Below are 16,977 nucleotides of genomic sequence, written 5' to 3' on the forward strand. Positions count from 1 at the left end.
AAAGAGATTATGCAAATAAATGGATGCTTCTTTACTATTGTGGGGTTTGGGATTAAATAACAGAATCTGGAAAGGCTGTTCAGGTATCTCGTTGTTCTTTCTTGTACCGGCTTGAGCTTCTTATGCTTCCTTCTGTGTCACGGTCTCATCCATCTTTCATCTAAACAGCCCTTCCCTTCCCTCCTCCGGCCTCTGCCCCCTTCCTTTTCCTCCCTTCTCTTCCCCTCCCCTTTCCTTCTTTCCTTCTCCCTTTAATAGTTCTTTCATACCTTCCCCAAGTTCAGCTCACAATTTCTTCAATTTTGTTCAGTCTCAATTTCCTGACAGAACAATTAACCAGCGGAACAACTTGCCTTCAGAAGATGCGAATCCTCCAACACGGGACATTTTTAAGAAGAGGCTGGTCAGCCATTTGCCTGAAATGGTAGAGGACCCCCTGCCTGAGTAGGGGGTTGGACTAGAAGGCCTCCAAGGCCCCTTCCAACTCTGTCCTTCTGCAGTCTGTATAATTGGAGGTGGTTCTACAGAAGTGGGAAGTCTGCCATTTTTTTTTTATTTTTTGCTTTCTAAATAAAATGTCCATTTTAAATTACTTGGAAATGCCACAAGTAACTGGATTAGCCAGTCAGAAGGCACCTTAAGGGCGTTTCCAGGGGAGGCTTGAGCCGTCCTTCTTGGCTAGCAAAGCCCATTTTCTCCTGGCTCAGCTGCCCCAAATCAAAAACGGAAGAACCTCCCTGGTTGTGGCTAGAGACCCGTTGGAGTTGGGGGTGGGAAGAAGCCCCCCCCATCCCCCAACTCCTGGCTCTGAGCCTCCCCCGTCCTTGGGCTGCAACAGGTACAGGCGCCTCTTACAGCCAGGCACTTTCCTTTTTCCTAACCTATTAAAGTCAGGGGTGATGGATGGGAGATGGCCGGAGGTCCCTTTCTGCTCTCCTTTAGAGGCTGGGGGACAGTGTGTGTGTGTGTCTGTGTCTGTGTGTCTGTGTGTGTGTGTGTGTGCAGATCATCCCCGCCATTTTCACACAGTGAGAGGAACTGTATAGCCTGTAGACCCATGCTGAGCCTTTATTAAGAGTAGGGGTTCCCAAACTTGGCAACTTTAAGATTTGTGGACTTCAACTCCCAGAATTCCCAGAATTGAAGTCCACAAGTCTTAAAGTTGCCAAGTTTGGGGACCTCTGATTAAGAGCCTCTACAAGGAAAGAGGAAAGAGGCCCTCCCCAAGCAGCCAGGTCTCCCAGCCAGCTCCATGGCTGCTTCCCACTCTGTGGCTAGTGGACAGGCCATCCTACCCTCCCTCCGCTCACCTTCAAAGTCCACTCGCCCATCTCCATTCAGGTCAACATCCCGTATGATGTCCTCTATGTCTCGGTGTCCCACTTGCTGCCCGAGGAGCTTCCTCATAGCTTCTCGCAGTTCGTTGGTGCTGATTTCTCCATCTCCGTTGGTGTCAAACTGCACAAAAGCACACCAGGAAGGACCACAGAGTTGGTTGGTGGTTCCTCGAAGGCTTTCCGTGGGCCTCCCAAAGCTGCACCCTTTGCCCAACCGAGCCCATGCATGACAACACTTTGATTTTACACCTCACGCTTTGAGAGTTTCCCTTGAAAGCATGTTGGTCAACAGTGTTGTGGTTTGCCAGCAGCCAGTACAGACGGCAGCGGAATCGGACAGGGGGGAAGAATGGGGACCAGTCCAGGAGTCTGGAGAGGACTCGGACAAGGGTCCTGCATCTGATGCAGGGATGGAGCCAGGACCATCTGGGAGCAGGGTGCTGCCTCTGGAGCCCCCAGAATCTGGCAGCAGCAAGGCAGAGGAAGAAGGGGAGCCTGTTCCCAGTGCGCATGTGCACAGAGCTGCTAGAAGGCAAGAGCAGCTTAAACAAAAGGGGCAACGCGGGAGTAAGGCTGGGAGGTGATTGCCCCTCCTATAAGGGATAAAGGACAGACAAAGATGACGAAACCTTTGCAGGAAGCAAGGTTGTTCATTCGGTTCAGATTCATTCTTGAAGCTATTTGTACTTCGGTTGGTTTCTTTTTCTAGTTCATTTGACACTTCTGTTATTGGCAGCATTTCACAGAAAAGAAAGGTGGGTGCTTATCTCAAGGAACTGTTTGAGATGAATTACCGGCTGGAAATGAAAACAATTCCCAGTGTTGCAATAAAATTAGACTTGTTTTTAAAATAAGCGTGTGCATAATTACGGTCGAGGAAGCCTTGCTCAGAACAAACAGCAGCGTGAAATGCAAGTACATGCAAGTGTGAATTGCACTTGCGATTTACAACAACAACCAAGACGAGGCCATTCCCAGTGGAGGGATTAGGAGGGAATTCTTCTCATCTTCAGAGCAGCAGCTTTGGCGGCTGGAAAGTAGGCCTGCATAGCTCTTCAGATGCAGTCTCCAGAAAGTGCTTTGGCGTGTGCAGGAAAGTGAACCTGACACCTGTCTCCAGCAATTTCTATCAACTCCCTGTTCTCAAGAGCCAGCAGGCAGGTACGACTCACATATTCCACGTGCCACAAAGCAATTTTTTGAGAAGCACACCTACTCCAACTAGGGAAGAAGTGTCATGCCCCTGTCAGAGTCTGAATCCGAGGAGGAAAATGAACAACAGACAGGGAGCGGGAGTGTGGTTCCGTTGGCTGTGGAGGAGGATGGGGAAGGGCAAAGTCCGGCTGGGCAGAGCAGGGGAGAGGTAGAACAAGGGAGAGGGAGTTCAGAGGAAGGAGCAGGCACACCCCCTCTTGATACTAGGGCAGGCAGGGAGGAACGGAGAAGAGAGCAACATAGGTTGTGTGGCATAGGGGGAAGGAAAGGGCCCTGATTCCCTTCATTAGGCACAGCTGGGAAGAAAGCTTAAAAGAAATGCAGGCTGGGAGCAAATGTGACTTTATCCTATGTTGTCATTGCTTATCCATGTTCATGGTGTCTTCCCAACCATGTGAGTTTTGCCGTGCTTTCAAGTCTGAAATTCTTGCTCCTGCCCTGCCAAACTAATTACTTCAGTTTGGCTTGATTGGACTTTAAGTTACAATTTGTGTTTACCCTGTTTTGGACTGAATTTTCTGCAGTCAAAGGCTGTTCCTGGGAGAGTTTTTCTCCAGCCAGAGGGTAACCTGGACACTGGGGGCAAAGTTGGAGCTAATAAAGGGTTTATCTGATTATCTGACTGTGTTGCCTTTGTGCCACGCCCCTTTGGGTCATCACAAGAAGCAGCGACGGGAAAGAACACAAGGAGAACAGCAGCAGCACCTCTATTATGTCCAACCATCAACTAAGGGGAAAAAAACCACCACCAGGAGAATCAGGGAAAGAGACTTTTGGGGGCCCCCAAGAAGAAGGCAGAACAACACAAGCCTCCCACGGGGAGGAAGAAAAGAAACACGAGGCCAATTTTGGAAATGGTTTCTCACCTCCCTGAAGGCATCCCGCAGCTCCTTGACCCCAATCATGTCGGCTGTCTCCGCCAGCAGCTTGGGCCCCATCAGTTCCACGAAGTCATCAAAGTCTACATGGCCGCCCACTGAGGACACAAGGCAGAATGTGCAGAAGGCGGTTACAGTAAAGCCCCCCCCCATCCAAACCCAGACTCCAGCCGCACCGTCTGGACGCTACGGGATGTGCACAAGTGGCCCCCCATGGGGTGGAGGAGGAGCATGCGCCGGTGGGGTGGGGGGTGGGGCTCCATGCCGCTTGGCCTGTGTCCAAAAGGGCACAGAAACAATTGAGGTCTCCAAAGGGGCGGCCAGCCATGCCAGCCAGCGCCAACCCCCGTGCCCACCCCGTTTTACCACTGCTGGAGGAGGCCTGTACGGAGTCTGCATGTACGGAAGAAAAATGAGTATTTTCACATCCAGACTTCCTACTGAAACAAAGCGTGTAAAATATTAGGCTTGTTATACGTTCGTGTCAGGAGGTCACAGCACTTAAAATAAACTCCTGTAGACCTAAAATTGCACAGATTTGCTGTTTCTCATGGTTATATTTTTCAGTCTGAATTTCCTAATTTAAATAGATTCGGCATCCTTTTTTTTCTGCACACTTTTATGCAACCAACATTCTCGGCACATCAGTTCAAGCGGGATAAATGGAGAACAATGTATGTTCTCAGCTTGGCTCGGAATCAAAGCAACCAGCTCCGGATTCAGACTGACTCATGACCTGAAATATTCCCAGGACGGGAACATTTACGGCTGTGAACCACACGAAGAATCTTGGACGGCCTCCCTGAAGAAAGAGTGGAAAATATTTTTCTCCAGTGAGCCTGGAGAAATATACTCATAAATACTTGACAAATAGCCAATGCCATGTTTCTCAACATTGGCAACTTTAAGACTTTAACTCCCAGAATTTCCCAGACTCCCATGAATTCTGGGAGTTGAAGTCCACACATCTTAAAGTGGCCACCGAGCTAAAGATTGTCTACAGCACTGGTTGCTCTTTTTTTTTTTTTTACAGCTGATCCTTGAACCATCGTTAAAGTTTTCAAGAAAAGATTGGACAACCATTTGTCCAAGACGGTACGAAGAGCGCTGCCTTGAGCAGGGGTTGGACTAGAAGACCTCCAAGTTCCCGTCCAGCCTTTTAATTCTATGCTTGATAGAAAAAGAGCTGCTAATAGAACAGAGCGCAGGGCCTGGTGACCAAGAGGGCATAAATAGCAAAGGCCATTGACTGGAGCAGGAGTAGATGGGCTCAGCTTTGATGTTCAGGTTTATACACACGTACAGAGTAGATTAACAGAGTTGGAAGGGACGTTGGAGGTCATCTAGTCCGACCCTCCTACCCAAGCAGGAGATCCTACACCATTTCTGACAAATGGTAGTCCAGTCTCTTCTTGAAAGCCTCCAGTGATGAAGCTCCCACAACTTCCAAAGGCAACTTCTGTTCCATCAGTTGATGGTTCTCACTATCAGGAAATGCCTCCTTATTTCCAGGTTGAATCTCTCCTTGTTCAGTTTCCACCCATTATTCCTTCTCTGGCCTTCTTGGAAAATAGGTTGTCCTCCTTCTTTCTCTGGCAGCCCCTCAAATACTGGAAGACTGCTCTCCTGTCTCCTCTGGTCCTTCTCTTCCCTAGACTAGCCAGGCCCAGTTCCTGCAACTGTTCATCGTATGTTTTAGCCTCCAGTCCCCTCATTGTCTTTGTGGCTCTTCTCTGCACTTTTTCTAGAGTCTCAACATCTTTTTTATATACAGGTGTGCATGCGCACGCATACACAAACACACACAGGCACACACAGAGAGGCAAGCACAGCCACAGCCTAGGGGGACTACTACTGCAACTCTTAGCACAGGATTCCTTTTTCTTCTTACGCTTCAAGATGGCAGCCTGACCTGACCTGCACAAGTGTCCCTTTCTTCTTCTTCGTAACTTCCCAACTTCCTTGAACCCTCGTTAAAGTTTTCAAGAAAAGATTGGACAACCATTTGTCCAAGACGGTACGAAGAGCGCTGCCTTGAGCAGGGGTTGGAGCAGGGGCTTGATTACCCAGAACGAAATGGTGCTTCGTCTCGAGTGAGGCCCCTGGGGGTTCAAGGCAGAAACAGGTCCCCTGATTAAGGCAGCCTCCGACTCTCTCACTGCCTTCCCGCTGCTGCTGCTAATTCACCACAAAATAATTGCTGCCCGAATCATCCTGCCAGGCCAACTGGAACTGATTTAAGCCAACAGAGCCTGGTTCCCGTCCCCCCAGCAAGGCAGCCGGAGCCTCGGAGGAAAGGGAGGAAGCAAAGCGAGAAGGCAGATTACGCAGGCAGGCGGGAGTCACGTTCCCGTCTCCATCTGGCCTTGCGATGGGAGCTGTGCTTGGGGGACAATCCTTCTGCTTGCCTTGCTCTGAGCGAGTGGAAGGATGCGCCGGACGCTGAGCAGAGCCCTTCCCCGGACTGACCCCTCCCCCTCAGGGTGGGAGCCCAAGGAGAAGCCCCCTGGGGGTCCAGCCTTTGCTTGAGCAGATTGAGCCAAGGGAGGCAGGCGGCCCCTCTCCAGGTCAGCTCTTCAAGGTCTTCAAACGCATTTTCCTGCTTTCTCTACTCCAAAGCAGTGTTTCTCAACACTAAAGGTGTGTGGACTTCAGGTCCCAGAATTCCCCGGTCAGCATGAATGAAGACTTCAAGTCCCAGAATGCCGGCTGGGGATTTCCAAGCACCGAAGCCCACACCTTCCAGGTTGACAAACATGGCTCTGTGGCTCCAAAAATAAAATATCCAGAGGTGTCTGATAGCAATTTTCCTAACTGAACAGGTTTTATCAAAATAAGCTCACTGTTGCTCTTTATGTGGCACTACTTTCTCCTTAAACTGTAGGTTAAAATGATAACAACAGACACAATGCCATTACAGCATCCCAGGTTCTTGAGGAGAAGAACTGTTGTGTATGAAAGCCAATGCCAGCTGAAGCAGCAGCAGCTGTGACTTCACATTTTTGAGTATACGGTGATGATGATGATGATAATGATAATAATGATAATAATGATAATAATGATAATAATAATAATAATAGTAGGCATTGACAAATTTGCCATCAGTCAATTGCAGAAGGCAGGTTTGCTTGGAACAGCTTCCATCCTGCAGTGATATCCGTAACACCATCAAACATCCAGATTTGCCTATCCCATATCCTTGGTAAGGACTCGATAGGTAGGCAAGAATGCCAGACCCAGTCTGAACATCTGGCTGACTGTGATAAGGATATTATTATTATTATTATTATTATTATTATTATTATTATTATTATTATTATTCAGCATAGTTATCTCATTTGCTGTGTACACTGTCATAATAATAATGGTAATAATAGTAATAATAATAGTAATAATCTCAGAACTTGTGGTAGGTGTACCAGTATAGTAAAACATAAACCAGTGGTCTTCAAACTTGGCACGTTTAAGACTGGTGGACTTCAACTCCCAGAATTCCTGAGCTAACATGACTGGAAGAGGGATTCTGGGAGTTGAATTCCACAAGTCTTAAAAATGATCCCTTTCCATCATTTTAAAATGATGGCTTGAGTGATGCTACCTAAATTCACATAGTATATTATTATAACAAAACCGGAACAGGGTACTTTGGGCTTCTGTACCCTACAGGGATTAAATTGTCTTAATGTGCCTCACGCAAACCAATTCATCGCATTAAGCCTGCACATGAGATTTGGAACGGTGTTCTGTTATCTTGGTTTTGGGTGGAGTGTGTTGTGTGAACCAAGCCAGAGAGTCCTTGGCCAAAGCAACCCTCCTGTCCTTGCCGAAACAGTTGAGCTGGTCAAGGAAAGAACCGTGAAGGCACACAATGAAGGACACCCCTCCCCCCCCCCCATACTGAGGAAGCCGTACAGGGAAGGGGGTGACGGCAGACCCTCTGAGAGGAAACGGGGCCCCTTGTGGAACGACAGGCTGACCCTCCTCTGTGTGACGGCTGAGCTTTCAGGCATGCAGATCCCACCCGTGGCCATGCAGGGATCGTGCCTGGCGCAAGGCTGGGGTTCTACTCGGGCAAGGAAGCAGGCAAAAGGGGGCAAAAGGAGGATGGGTCCAGAGAGAGAAAAAGCATCCAGGAGAGTCTGAGGGAGCGCCAGCACACACACACACACACACACACACACACACACACACGCGTCCCGGCAGCAGGCAGGTGGTTGGCTGCCACTCACAGTTCATGTTGATCTGCTGCGACAGTTCGATCAGCTCCATCTCGGTGGGCATGTAGCCCATGGTCCGCATGCAGTTGCCCAGGTCTCGGCAGTTGATGTAGCCGTCTCGGTCTCGGTCAAACTCTTTGAAGGCTTCTCTCAGCTCTGTGGGGGCAAATCCAGGTGAGGGCGGGGCCTGTGGAAGGGGGCGGGTCTTTTCACCCTTGCCTCTTGCAAAGCCTGGCCCTGGGGGGTCTCTCATCCAGGGTCTGGGAGGGGCTCTCTGCCCTCCCATGGCTGGCCGGAGCTCAAGCAGTGCCTCGGAAGCCACCGTGGCAACCTATGTGTTCCTGCAGAGCCAGAGGTGGGATTCAGCCAGTTCTGGAGATCCAGTAGCGGAAATTTTGACTAGTTCGGAGAACCGGCCTATGCCGCCTCTGACTGGCCCCGCCAACCCCATCTCTTCTCTGCCTCCCATTGAGTCCCAGCTGATCGGCTGGGTCTCCTTTGGTTGCCCTGCACAGGAGAACGGAGCTGGGAAGCAGGTTAGTAGGGTGGGGAGGGAAGGGGGATTTTGCAATAACCTTCCCCTGCCACGCCCACCAAGCCAAGCCACGCCCACAGAACCGGTAATAAAAACATTTGAATCCCACCACTGTGCAGAGCCCCTTCCAGGCCTCTCTGAGATTTCGCATGTTCAAGGAATCAGCTTGCAGTGAAGCGCAAGAAACACCACACTCCCTCTCGGGATCTTCCAAGGGGGAGCAATTTACTTTAGCCTCAAACTAACCTCTATTGACCTCACCCCATTCCTGTAAGGGGCGTGCATAAGCGCACCGTCCCTTGTGCCCACCGTCCCTGTCCTATTGTCCCCAATTATTAGTTCCTATTTCATGTAAGTTTATTCTTATTTCTATTATTTATTTATTTATTTGATTTGATTTGATTTGTCAGTTGCTTACAAGATAATAGGTATAAGTAAAAACAGTTATGAAGACATATAAGAAAATATAAGAAAAATAAGACAGGGACGGTAGGCACATTGGTGCGCTTATGCACGCTCCCTACAGACCTCTTAGGAAAGGGGTGAGGTCAATAGTAAACAGTCTAAGGTTAAAGTTTTTGGGGTTTGGGGAAGAAACCACAGAGTCAGGTAGATTATTCCAGGCATTGACCACTCCGTTGCTGAAGTCGTATTTCCTGCAATCAAGTTTGGTGCGGTTAACCTTGAGTTTGTATCTATTGTGTGCTCTTGTGTTGTTATGATTAAAGCTGAAGTACTCATTGATGGGTAAGTTATTGCAATGTATGATTTTATATACTATACTTAGATCAAACCGGAGGCGGCGTAGTTCTAGGTTTTCTAGGTCTAGAATTTTGAGTCTGGTAGCATAAGGTCTTCTGCAACGAGTAGAGGAGTGGAGAACTCTTCTTGTGGAATATTTCTGGACTTTCTCAACTGTGCTAATATCAGATACGTAATGTGGGTTCCAGACTGATGAGCTGTATTCGAGTATGGGTCTAGCAAATGTTTTGTATGGCTAGCAAATTATATTGTAAGCATCTGGCTAAATAAATAAATAAATAAATAACACCCACCCCCACCCCCCCGAGAGGATGGATATGGTGCTTGGCCGGAGCCCAGAGAGGTCATGTGGAGCAGGTGCCCAAACTGCCAGGTGAACAGGGGTCCTGAAAAGAAGGTGGTGGGAGGGGCATGGGGGGGGGGGATTGGGGCTTTCTCCCCCAAGCAGCCTCCTGGGGATTCAGCAGTCCCTTCGCCTTGGAGCAAGATGCCCACCGTGATCGTCTTCTTCCACCGGTGTGAAGAAGCTGGCGACGAAAGGGAGGTTGATTCCCTTTTGGGGAGCAGAGAAGCAGCAATTGAGCGACAGCCCCCCTCCTCCGCACACGCACACACACACACCCCCGAGGTCTTTTTAGCCACTCCCGGCAGCCCGCAAAGAGCTAAAGGCACGACTGTCCATGGAGGTTCTCCATCATTCAGGTCATGGTTGTTCCAAACACGTTTTTCCAAAAGGGCAACTGGGACTTCCTTGGTTTCTCTTTGAAAACCTTTTGCTTCTCATCTGGGAGGTTTCTTTCTTTCTAACCAACTGATGGAGGATGGAAGCACTTATATTCTTTGCAGTCACCTCGTTGCTAGCACTCTGTGGGGTTGTCGTAACGTTAAGAAGCAAAAGTGTTTTTCAAAGGGAAAAAAAAAAGCGCAAGAAAGTCCAGTTGCCTTTTGGGCTAAAGCCAAATACGATGCCACTCAAAGCATCTCAGAAGATCGTTCAGTTCTGCTTGTGTTTTATTATTTCCATTTGATTTTTTTAAAAGTTCCTTTTTGTGGCTCTTTTGTCTCAAGTTTTTTATGTTTTTCTTCTAATGACAACCGTTGTTGGGGTAAAGCCCCATAGGATGCCACTCAAAGCATCTCAGAGGACCATGGTTTGAACTCGCAGTCCACAATCCCCGGGTTGCAACCCATTCGGAACCGGGCCATGCAAGCAGCAGGCAAACACGTCGGTGTGTGAAGCTCCACTTGTGAGAGTGGTGGGCATTCACACTTGCACCTCCCACTCATACACAACCGTTCCCCCAACCCTACCCCACTCCGGCAAGGTTGGGGACTAAGAACCTCTCCAAAACTCACTTAGCGTCTCTGTACTCCGCCCTAGGCAGGGACTGGGAATTGCTAGGACCTCAGGCCCTCAGTCTGGCCCCCCAGCCAGTTGCTTCCCTGCCACCGATTCAAATTCCCACTTCCAAATCAATCTGCCACCCAAAGATGTTTCTCCAGTTTTCACACTTCTCAGAATGTATGTAAGAATGCAAGTTTTCACACACAGTAATAATCCAATCTCTGTACATTTGTGGGTGGGAAATACAGAACCACCGCTTGCAAAGCTGGATTGGTAGATAAGTGAAAGAGAGAGAGACAGACAGACAACATGCCCAAATGCATGTGAATTTTTATGACTTTTTTTTTTTAAAGTTGTCAGTTGCCGGAGAAGTGGGAGAGAACTAAAAATTGAAAAAATGAGAACGGGAGTCTCAGACATTAATGGCCCCCTTTCCCTTTTACGGTCCTCTGAACCAGGGGCCTCCAACCATTGGTGGGATTCAATTTTTTTTTACTACCGATTCTGTGGGCGTGGCTTGGTCGGCGTGGCTTGGTGGATGTGGCAGGGGAAGGAGACTGCAAAATCCCCCTTCCCTCCCCACCCCACTAACCTGCTTTCCAGCTCCGTTCTCCTGTGCAGGGCAACCAAAGAAGACCCAGCTGATCAGCCGGGACTCAATGGGAGGCAGAGAAGAGACGGGGTTGGAGGGGCCAGTCAGAGGTGGGATTGGCCGGTTCTCCGAACTACTCAAAATTTCCACTCCTGGTTCTCCAGAATTGGTCAGAACCGGCTGAATCCCACCTCTGTCTCCAACCTTGGAAACATTAACACTGGACTTCAACTCCCAGAATTCCTCAGCCAGCAAAGTTGGCTTAGGAATTCTGGGAATTGAAATCCATAAGTCTTAAAGATGCCAAGGTTGGAGACCCCTGCTCTAAACCAGGCCTCTCCACACGTGGCAACTTTAAGGCTTGTGGGTGGGGACATCGGGGAGTTGACGTCCACAAGCCCTAGTTGTCCAGTGTGGAGACTTCCTGCTCTAAAACAGTAAAAAGAAAGAAAGAAAGAAAGAAAGAAAGAAAGAAAGAAAGAAAGAAAGAAAGAAAGAAAGAAAGAAAGAGGAAGACATCTTACCATCAATTTCTTCTGGACGCAGCTCTCTGTCCTGCGGGGGGAAAAGTTCCTGTGGTTAAAAAAATGGGCTCTTCTTCAGAGCATACACTGAGTGTGCTGACAAGGGAAGTGAGGAAAAGGCTTGAGGGGTCATGGAGAGGTCATCTAGTCCAGTACCCAATCTGGCCAAGAGAGTTTGCACCCAAGCTCATCCGTGTAATTCAGGGGCACCTGAAGAAAAGGCCTCCCTGCTAAGGACGGAGGACGGAGGATGTGGTAGAGGCTGTGGGGAGGGAAGGCCCTATTCTCGGGTGCGGAGTTGGACTCAGGGGTGGGATGAAAACATTTTTACTGCTGGTTCTGAGGGCCTGGCTAGGTGGGAGGGTCTAGGTGGGTGCAGCCATGTGACTGGGTGGGCATGGCTTCTTCTCCTTTCTTCTGCAGCAACCCCCCCGCCCCCCGGCTCCGTTTTTTGGCCTTCTGGGCCTCAGGGAAGCCTCCTGGGGGGCATTTTTGCTCCGGGGGGGCTTCCCTGAGGCCCAGGAAGGCAAACAATGGAGCATGGAGAGGCGTGCAGCTGATCAGAACAGCTGATCATTGGGGGGGAGAAAGAAATTCCACTTCGGCCGAATGGTAACGTTTTTTACTACCGGTTCACATGAACCAGGCCGAAGCGGTAGAATCCCACCACTGCTTCCAACCCTCTTAGTGTACGTTCTGTGTTCCTTCCGCCCTGTTTCAGCTGCAGCCTCCCCGCTCCGGCTGCCCAGGGCAGCAAAATTGGCCCAGCCTTAGCCCAGAGATGCCGGTATCGGGCGCCCGAAGGGATCCTGGGGGTAGGGGGAGCGAAGGAGGAGAGGCCAACAAAGCCACGAAGCAGCCGAGATGGGCCTTGCGCTTCAGAGGTGAACGATGGAAGCAGAAGAAAACTCTGTGGCTGCCATGAAGGGAACCAAACCCAGCTGGAAATGCGCTGCTTAAGGGGTGGGTGGGGTGGGAATCTCTTCTTCCATTGGATGCTGCTGTCTCCCAGGTGGTAGGTCCCCCCCTCCCCCAGTCCCAATCTCCTTATCTGACAAAGCCACCGCACTGCTACTCCACCTACCGGGCTTCTGCCCAGAGCCCGGGGTGGTTCCAAAGGGAGCAGAAAGGCTGAATTAGACAGTAAATTGCTTTTGGTGCCCCCACATCCCCACCAGAACCTTCTTTCCAGATGCCCTCCCTCCCCCTCCTTTTGCCAGGCTGGGGGGAGGGGGTGAACGGGAGGGGCTGCACAGGAGAGAAGGCGGCTTCCTTGCTTATTTGCGAGCCTCTGCGGAAGATCCTCCGTTGCAGCCATTGGCTGGTTTGGGGCAAGGATCCCTCAAGGATGCCGAGAGCAATAAGGCAACAACAGGAATAGTCACCCAGAGAGCTGGAGCTGAACCCAGACAGATGCCTGGCAGGGAACAGAGGAGCCGTGTGTGTGTGTGTGTGTGTGTGTGTTGGTTTGTTTGTGTTTGTTTAAATAACTTTTAGGGCACCCTGAGGAGAGCTTTCCTAGCAGGCATCCTGGCGTAACTGTGGGCTTGCAATGTTCCTGCCGGGGGGCACACGTAGGAGATGCCCCAAGGGTCAGCCGTTTCTTCCCTCTGGCGCTCCATCAGCCCCCACCTTCCCCAAGGCCCCTCCTCAAAGGTGTGGTCCACCTGAGCTCAGCGTAGCATCACTTTCCATGGTCCTCCTGCTGCAGCTCAGCTCTTCCTGTGGTGTTCCTGCAGCTGAGTGGTGTTCAGGACATGGGAACCTCCCCGAGCACGGCAAGGGCCAGGCGGGGGGGGGGGAGGAGGAGGAGGAGGAGGAGAGGTTCCGCGCAGGCGATCCTGTGCCCCCTGTAGGCGGCCTGTCCCAAGAGCGGGGCTGTGACTTACATACCGGCTGCCTGTTTTCCGCGAATCCCTTCCTCAGGAAGATGCAGGCCGGGCCGAGGAGGTTGTGCATCACCGCGCAGTTCTGGGCCAGCACCATGAGGGAGCCCTGGCCCTCACCGGCCGACGGCCCCTCCTCACTCAGCGGGACCGCCTTATAGCAGGCCTTCTCCTCCTGGTGGATCTTCTTGGCCAGTTCAGCAGCAAGCAAACAACACAACAGAGGAAGTTACCTCTCTGCGTCCCCAGGCTCAGGTGTCTCCCCACCCGAGAATCACCCCTGCCTCTGGGATGCCCCCCCGCCAATCCCTTGAAGTGGCACAGCCTTCTCAGCCGGGGATGTTTTGAGAGGATTCTAGGAGACAAGCTACGTCTTTCAGGCCCAGAACGTTCTACCTCCCAGGCACCTGGTACCCGGCTATCCTTCCACCGTCTCTCCCGTGTTCCTCCCTGCAGTTTGGCCTCAGAGTAAGTGCACAAAACACAAGTTCACTTCAAAGAAGGGACGCACGTTTACACGACTCCGTCAAGCACTTACAGCAGGAGTTCCCAACCACCTTTCCTGCCCCTCACAGCCCTAGAACACTTCTGATATATCCTCACGCTCCTTAAAAATAATTATATGCATGTAACTATACATATCATTATACATCTAATTACATTGATAATGGTACAGGGATGCGGCTACGATGCCGAAGAAAGGTCGGCAGTTCGGCGGTGAGCATCCTTAGCGCCGCGCAACAGAGTGAGCTCCTCCTGTTCCTTGTCCCACCCAGCTTCTGCCAACTAGCAGTGCGAAAGCAAGTCAAAAATGCAAGTAGAAAAACAGGAACCCCTTTGGTGGGAAGGGAAGAGCGCTCCATGCGCCTTCAGCATTTAGTCATGCCGGCCACATGATCCCGGCGACGTCTTTGGCTTTGGAATGGAGACGAGCACCAGCCCCTAGAGCCGGAAACGACTAGCCAGGGGAACCTTTGCCTTATACAGAAACACTGTAATTTTGACACTTCTAAACCCAGGTTTTCGCACCCCCTGGAATATCCTTTCGCAGCCCCGGTTGGGGACTGAACTTAGAGAGGGTTGCAAAGCTGGCTGGGGAATTCTGGCAGTCGAAGTCCACAAGTCTTCAAGTTGCCACGGTTGGGGAGCACTCGGAAGCGGCACGTCAGTCTAAGTGCCACTGCCACTGCCACTGCAAGTCAAGCATCCCCCTCCAGCCCCTGGATGTGACTTCTGCGATGACCTCCAAAGCCCACTCAGTCCTCCCAACGGACAACAGAGGCAGCATGGAAGGAGGTCTTCTGGATGACTTCCGTCACCCCTAAGCAAGAAGGGCTGGGAAGGCCAAGACAACCCAGCCAGGGTGCAACCGGCAACCATCATTTCTCACTGCAAGAACTACAGGTAGTCCTCGAGTTAAGACCACAGCTGAGCCCAACATCTTTGTTGCTAAGTGACCCATTTGTTAAATGAATTTCGCTCCATTTTATGACCTTGCTTGTCCCAGTTGTTAAGTGAATCACTGCAGTTGTTAAATTAGTAACACGGTTGCTAAGTGAATCTGGCTTCCCTCCCATGGAAGATCGCAAAAAAAGGGTTTATGTGAGGGGGTGACACGACAATGGTCATAAATGTGGATCAGTCCCCAAGCATCTGAATTTTAATCAGGTGAACACGAGGGAGGCTGCAACGGTCGTAAGTGTGAAAAACGATCATAAGTCACTTTTTTCAGTGCTGTTGTAGCTTTGAATGGTCACTGAGTGAAGTGGTGTAGGTCAAGGACTGCCTAGGTTGAAGTGGGAGATAAATAAGAATGTCTGCATCCACCGATGTCTGGGGCCCAGCAGCCCCCAGCATGGCCATGTGGAGGGGTAATGGACTGTATGGATGACCTTCAGGGAGGAGGGGAAACAATCAGAGAAGAGAGAGTGGAGCCCCAGACACTTAAACGGCCAGAGGAAGAAACTTAGGAAGGAGCTGCCTTAACTGATCAAGGGTTTACAAGGGTGGGGCAGGAAGTTTGTACCTGCAAGATCCTTTTGATGCAACCCAGCCATAAAGTAGACTCTTTATCTCACCTGTTTGTATTTCCTGTCCGGCTCACCTGGCAGGGCTGACATGAGGGAGATCCCCTTCCCAAGAGTCTGAATTGCTATTTTTAAGACAAGTGTTGGTGTGGTGGAGGGGTTTTCAATTCAATGTGTGGAGGGTGAAGGATGTGCGTTTGTGTTTATTTTCATGGTCATGGTGTGCACTGAAGACGGTGCTTGATTTCGTTGTAAGAGGTGCAAGGATAATAAAGTAAACTAACTAACTAACTAACTAAGACAGTAGCAAAAACAATAAAGGTGGGGATAAAAATATCTTTAAAAATATTAATAAAATATTAATAAAAGCCTCTAGCAGAGGCTCAGCCTTTAGGACAAGGTTTGCTTTCAATATTTGGGGATGGAGGTTCCAGGTAACAATCCACCTTCTCTACCTCAGATAGGACTGGATAAAATACCCCCAATGAGGTTTTGGAAGAAGGAAGGCTTCCTTCTTTATTAGGGCTTCCTCTAGCACAGGGCTCTCCAACCTTGGCAACTTTTAAGACTTGTGGACTTCAACTCCCAGAATTCCTCAGCCAGCAGAATTCTGGGAGTTGAAGTCCATAAGTCTTTAAGTTGCCAAAGTTGGAGACTCCTGCTCTGGAACAGTGTTTTTCAACCATGGCTGCTTTAAAATGTGTGTACTTCAACTTCCAGAATTCCCCAAAGAGCATGGCCGGCTGGGGAATTCTGGGAGTTGAAGTACACGTATCTTAAAGCAGTTACAGTTGAGAAGCACAGCTCTAGAGCCGTGAGGGCCAAACTGTGGCACGTATGCCAGAGGTGGCACGCAGAGTCCTCTCTGCGGGCATGTGAGCCGTCGCCCTAGCGTAGCTCTGCCGTGCATGTGCGCGTGCCTCTCACCGGCCAGCTGGTTTTTGGGTCTCTGCTGTGCATGCGTGGGGGGGGCTGTATTGCATTTTTGGGGTTTGCATGCACGGTTTGGGCACTTGGTGCCGAAAAGATTAGCCATCACGCTCTAGAGTCTTCACCTGTCCCCCTTTCTGCAACTAGGTGAAGCCTGCCCGGTTGATTCTCATCAGAAAAGCTTTCCAGGGCCCCAGGCTGCCATCCCTGCTGCAGGGAAAGGCCTGTTGTCACGGTGGAGGTCATTCCTGGCCTTCTTTTTGCAGACTGAAGCCCTTATGGGGACAGACTTCTGCACCAAGCCAGAAAATTCAAACGGTTGGTGGGTCAGCTCCCTCCCAGCTTCCATGAAAGAGCCCCTCCCTGAATCTGGGTTCTCCCACCCACTGACTGAGTCCTTTCATTAAGGCTGCACTCGGTGCGTGCACAGAAAACTTTGCCCAGACTGACCAGCCATTCGGAATCCCTCAACTTTCTGCTGTGGAGGTTTTAGGTCATGGAGAGTGGCTGGTGCGAAGGAGAAATGGAAGTCCTGTCCCTCTGGAACAGGCGTCTCCAACCTTGGCAACTTTAAGACTTGTGGACTTCAACTCAGTGGTGGGATTCAAATAATTTAACAGCTGGTTCTCTCCCTCATGATTTCTTCCAACAACCAGTTCACCAAACTGCTCTGAAAATTAACAACCGGTTCTCCCGAACTGGTGTGAACTGGCTGAATCCCACCACTGC

General features: G+C 50.3%; 1 protein-coding gene across 4 annotated transcripts in view; it reads right to left on the bottom strand.

Annotated features, from left to right (window-relative positions):
- CABP1 (calcium binding protein 1) overlaps window positions 1-16,977 on the bottom strand; it is a 48,445-nt gene that overhangs the window by 1,380 nt on the left and 30,088 nt on the right. For 2 of the 4 annotated variants that reach the window (XM_087913578.1, XM_026717117.2), the window contains exons 2-6: window positions 13,299-13,475; window positions 11,406-11,436; window positions 7,660-7,803; window positions 3,419-3,528; window positions 1,311-1,458 (exon numbers count right to left, since the gene is read on the bottom strand). In XM_087913578.1, coding sequence (XP_087769704.1) covers window positions 1,311-1,458; window positions 3,419-3,528; window positions 7,660-7,803; window positions 11,406-11,436; window positions 13,299-13,391 — 526 coding nt within the window. In that variant the 5' untranslated portion in view covers window positions 13,392-13,475. Of the gene's footprint in view, window positions 1-1,310; window positions 1,459-3,418; window positions 3,529-7,659; window positions 7,804-11,405; window positions 11,437-13,298; window positions 13,479-16,977 lie in introns of all 4 variants that reach the window. The other 2 variants (XM_087913577.1, XM_087913579.1) reach the window with 1 other exon arrangement.

This window comes from Pseudonaja textilis, chromosome 15 (assembly GCF_049901715.1).
Source record: "Pseudonaja textilis isolate UNSWEBS1 chromosome 15, rPseTex1.2, whole genome shotgun sequence".
Lineage (NCBI taxonomy): Eukaryota > Metazoa > Chordata > Lepidosauria > Squamata > Elapidae > Pseudonaja > Pseudonaja textilis.